Source organism: Eucalyptus grandis, chromosome 8 (genome assembly GCF_016545825.1).
Source record: "Eucalyptus grandis isolate ANBG69807.140 chromosome 8, ASM1654582v1, whole genome shotgun sequence".
NCBI classification, from domain to species: domain Eukaryota; kingdom Viridiplantae; phylum Streptophyta; class Magnoliopsida; order Myrtales; family Myrtaceae; genus Eucalyptus; species Eucalyptus grandis.
Genome location: NC_052619.1, coordinates 28,583,798 through 28,588,491, shown reverse-complemented (window position 1 = coordinate 28,588,491; position 4,694 = coordinate 28,583,798). Strand labels below are relative to the sequence as shown.

The 4,694-nt window shown below is 35.1% G+C and overlaps 1 protein-coding gene across 1 annotated transcript; it reads left to right on the top strand.

Moving 5' to 3' along the window:
- On the top strand, window positions 1-3,112 carry LOC120287119 (uncharacterized protein PHLOEM PROTEIN 2-LIKE A4-like). Its single transcript, XM_039299813.1, has 3 exons — window positions 1-165; window positions 327-442; window positions 2,674-3,112. Exons 1-3 carry the CDS (start codon window positions 1-3, stop codon window positions 3,110-3,112), a joined length of 720 nt encoding a protein of 239 aa, XP_039155747.1.
- The last annotated feature ends 1,582 nt before the right edge of the window (window positions 3,113-4,694 follow it).

Here is a 4,694-nt window from a genome sequence, read left to right as displayed (position 1 = left end):
ATGGAGCCAGCTGAAGAAGCCCCACAAGATGAGGAAAAAAGAAAGAGACGACCTCCTCTCCTCGCCATAACGTTAGTTAGAAAAGTGATGGATGTTTCCTCCATCAGCGTTGAAGAGTTGAGCCGTCGGATCCATGCTGGAGTGCTTATGAATGATAATAAACTGGTAATTTAACTCTATGAATGATTTGCTTGATGAGGAAAAAGAAACAAGAAACATTAATAAACTACTTACTTTCGTAATTATTTAATTTAGAGATGAGAAATGTGTAGCAAACTTGGATCTGTCAAACAAATATTCCATTCACATTTGTTGTAAAATTGTAGAAGTTCTGCGTCGACCCAGATTGCGGAAAAAATTGCTTCTTGTTGCTTGCTAAATCCATCCATGGGATCAATGAGAATGGTGGAAACTGGACATGGATCGATGAGAAGGAAAAATGGTAATTATACTCACTCTTCAATTATGAATACAGAATCATTTTGTATTTTTTGGACGGTGTAGAAAATGTGTCGGTATTTCTTTGTTTAGTGGTATCCGTAGATGTCACTACTTCTTGAAATGCGTGTTTAAACTCGTAAAATGAGTAATGCGAGAAATCAAGAGATAATTGCACTAAATATCTAAAAACTTGTCGCGAAAGTGTATTTGAGTCCCAAAATTTTCAAAAGTACAATTAAATTATAAAACTAATCAAGTTGGTGTAATCAAGTTTCTTCATTAACTCTATCCAATTTGGGTAATGGAAAATATTGACATGGCTTTTACATTATTTTCTTAAGACACAAGGCGCTAGGCCAATGTGACACCCACCAAGTGTCACATTAGAAAAAAAATTGAAAATTATATATTAACAAGAAAGATAAAAAAAAAATTAAAATGAGGAAATAATAATACACTGTTCATCATCTTTTTTGTTGAATTCTTACTGTTCATGTTCTGAACGCAATTTTAAATCCTGACATAAATGAAATTCCGAGTTCGATTGTTCTGATTTCTTGTCCTACATGTCACATCCTTTTAATTTCCGATTTGGTGGATGTCCCACTAGTTCAAAGTAGGGATCTTTAGGCACTATTTAGTAACTGGCCAATTCCTCACTAATTTTGTTCTATTGTTCCTCGAAACATAAAAAAGATAAAAAAAAAAAAAAAAAAAAGATAAAAATTCAGTTGGTAACATCAACTAATTTTTTAATCCTCGGGGAGTAGATTAGTGGCCAGGAAATAGATTTAGAAGAGAAATAAGAATTGAAAAAAAAAAAATATCTTTGTTCTCGAAACAATTTTTGAAACAATTCATTTTATTTTTTTCTTTTATTTTTTCCTCTTTTATTGTATTAAGCAATTTTTTCCTCTTTTCTTCTTCTTCCTCCTCAAGTTGGTCGTTAGGCCTCAGTGATGGCCGGCGACCTCGCCGAGGGCCAACGAGGCTATCTTGAGGCTAGCGAGCCCATTGGCTCTCCTCTTTGGCTAGTCGCCGACTGGTCATTACCGAGGCCTGATGACTGGCTAGAGGAGGAAGACCAAGAAAAGAAAAAATAGAGAAATCTCATAAAATTGTTAAAAAATTAAAAGAATTCTATGTCACAAAAAAATTTGAGAGTCATACCAGGCACATTCATATTCTTTTTCTATTACAAGAATAGAGATTTTATGCAGTTACCAAATGCGTTCAAATGCTCTAAAACCGTTTAGAGAACAAAAATAGAAAAAAATTATTTCTAAATAAAAATTGTGTCCAGAAACAAAAACATTACCAATGTGTTTCACACCGTTCATGAGGTAAGTAATAGATACTTTTTGAAGAAGATATTGCTTGTTGTTTTTCATCTCATGACCCTGGAGATAATAAACCTTGATTACGTTTTGGACATGGCTCTTTGCTAAGAATATAAGATCTAACAGTACGCTTCGTCGAGCCAAAGCTCAAGCGACCATAGCCACGAGTTCGAAAAAGCTGGAGTGGTCATGGCCGCCAGCCTGATGAAGCTTGAAAGGCCATGGCCGAAAGGTTGAAAAAAATTAAGAAGAAGATGAATAGTAATGTATTTTACATTTTCATTTTTTTATTTGTTTTATTTTTAACCTTTCAATTTTTCTTAGATGTGGCGTTATGAGCACCATGTCTCTCAGAGAAAGTAATAAAAAAGCCACGTCAGCATTTCCCTTAAGTCATATTGGAAAAAATTGACGGAGGTGCTTGATTGTTGCCAAGTCAACAAGCTTATGATTTAATTACATCTTCTTAAAAAAAAATTAGGAATTGATCGTACTTTTGCAACTAGTTTTATGATTTTTAATGTACTTATCCCATTAAAAATTATTGATATCACTCTAGAATTTCATCTGAAAACGTCTTCATCGCCGCTTGGTTTCCTTGGAATTTATTGACTTGTTCTAAAGTTTTTGATTGACATGGATGTTTTGGCCAAAAACAAGAAAATGTGTCATGCATGATAATGAACTATACTCTAGTAAAGTATAAATAACATTAATCAATCTTGTCTTTGAAAGTCTCGGATAGACTTGATTTATGTAGATAAAACTTGCGCTCCTTCCATCATGACTAATTATATCTAGGACTTTTCCTGAGAAAATAATAACAAGAAAAATTATCTACAGTTTTCATGTCATCATTAACAAGCAAATTGTTTTAAATGTGGACTTTCAGTTATGAAGGCGAAGTATCCGTACAGGTTGCGGAGATGGCGAGCGTAGACTCTGCAGAACTCTCGGCCACCTTCAAGACTATCATGCTTTCTCCGAAGACTACATATTATGTGGAATTCGTGGTGAAATTGAAAGATGGCTGGCAATCGCACGGTCGGCTGGACCTAAGCCTCACTCTACCGGATGGAACCAGGCGGGAACGCACAGATGGTCTGCCGCGTACGCCGGCGGGGATATGGAAACACGTCCCTGTCGGTACCTTCGTGACAACTCCGAAGAACGTTGGCGAGATAACCACAAACTGCACCTTCTCCAATGGCTGGACAAACGAGCTCATTGTCAAAGGGATTGTCCTTCGACCACAAAGCTTCTTAGATAGGCTTTATGACGAATACCCGGATGTGAGCTGCCTAGAGTGGTTTGGCAATCACGACTTTTAGGTTCAAGTTCTTAACATGCTTATTGATTTTCAATTAGGAGTTGCCACTAATCTTTTTAGTGGGTTGATTAGAAACTTTAGTAAATAATGGGAAATTTACTTTACTTCTGCGAACCGGAGATTTATGAGTTCGAGAACTTGATTACGTTAACTTTCACTAATGCCCTTTCGGTACATTTCTCTTTTTATTTCAAAAAACTGTCACATGTGAGGCGATCATGTGGTGCGCAAACCACTAATTTAACACTCAAATAAAGTAACAAATAAATTATGAGACTTACCTCATAGCAACGAAAGCATATGCAATCTTGGATCAGAATTCACATCAATAGCCTTAGATATGATTTTTAATAAACACGCAATCACTCAATTTTTTTAAAGATTTTCTTTTATTTAAATAAAGCCTAGAAATTACGTGCAATGCAATGCAATGACATACAAAATTATTTTAACTAAAATGACACGCAACATGTAACCTAACATGTAAACTATATGTCATGTGACATTTATTAAATAACCTAATCTAGTGATTGGAAAATATTAATGCAACTATTCTAACATTTACACATTTATACGACTTGCAATGGATGACCTAATTCTACATGATATTTTTTTGTGCTTTCTTTTTTAATTCGAAATTAAAATTACCTAATAATTAAACATGCAATTTTAATTAAAGAAAATGAAATCTAACATCCTAAAGCAATGTTTTTTGGCACTTTTATTTATTAGAGCTAGCAATTCTATCTAAAATTTCAAAACCATTCAAAATATCAATCAAGATTCAAATAAAAGATTATGATATCCAGAAAAATAATCCGTCGTCTCGCGTCTTAGATTAATGGATATCTTAATCTTGATGAGGCACTTACTCATAATCCAACATAATCAAAAAAATGATCCGTTGTCTCATGGCTCAAATTAAAAATTATCGCAATCTAAGACAATGCAATTATCCAATAATAAGTTGAGATAATTAAAAAAAAAATGATCCGATATCTTTATGGATCAAATTAGTAATTAAATCAACTTTATCAATAAGTCCTAATTGGATATGCTTAATATCATATATCAGATAACAATCAATCCGAATTAAGGAATGAAATATTCCATTTGAATTGGATATAGATTGTTACTTAATTCGAACACACGTAATCCGGATTGGAATTGGATGAGGTCACGACTTGTGGATGATGCTCGACAGGAGGGCGGCAGCGGGAGCGGACTCGAACCGCTACCAAATGGTCGCAGGAGACTTCACTGAATTCGGATGGAGACCGAGGTTCGCTAGACGGCAAAATCGTTTGAGAAACCTTCGCTTTCCACGTGTGGATTATTCAAGAAAAAGACAAATTCCACCGCTTCAGCGCATCGCTCTTTAAATCCTTTCATCGCTTTTGCCTCTTGTGAATGTGACCACGCATTGATTGAATTTTCCATGATTCTGTGCACGTCACCCTTGCTGCTATGTTGACTGAAGGTAGTCTTGAACTAAGCCCAGAATTTCCTTCAAATAAAACAAACAATATTAGAGAAGATATGTGAGAGAATCTGCGCTCGCCAATGGTGCCCCTGGTCACTGA

Excerpts from the sequence above, each read along its gene's own strand:
- LOC120287119 (XM_039299813.1), top strand. The coding sequence starts at position 1 with ATGGAGCCAGCTGAAGAAGCCCCACAAGATGAGGAAAAAAGAAAGAGA. Across the intron at positions 166-326 it reads TTATGAATGATAATAAACTG|AAGTTCTGCGTCGACCCAGA; the intron begins GTAATTTAACTC and ends GTAAAATTGTAG. Across the intron at positions 443-2,673 it reads ATCGATGAGAAGGAAAAATG|TTATGAAGGCGAAGTATCCG; the intron begins GTAATTATACTC and ends GTGGACTTTCAG.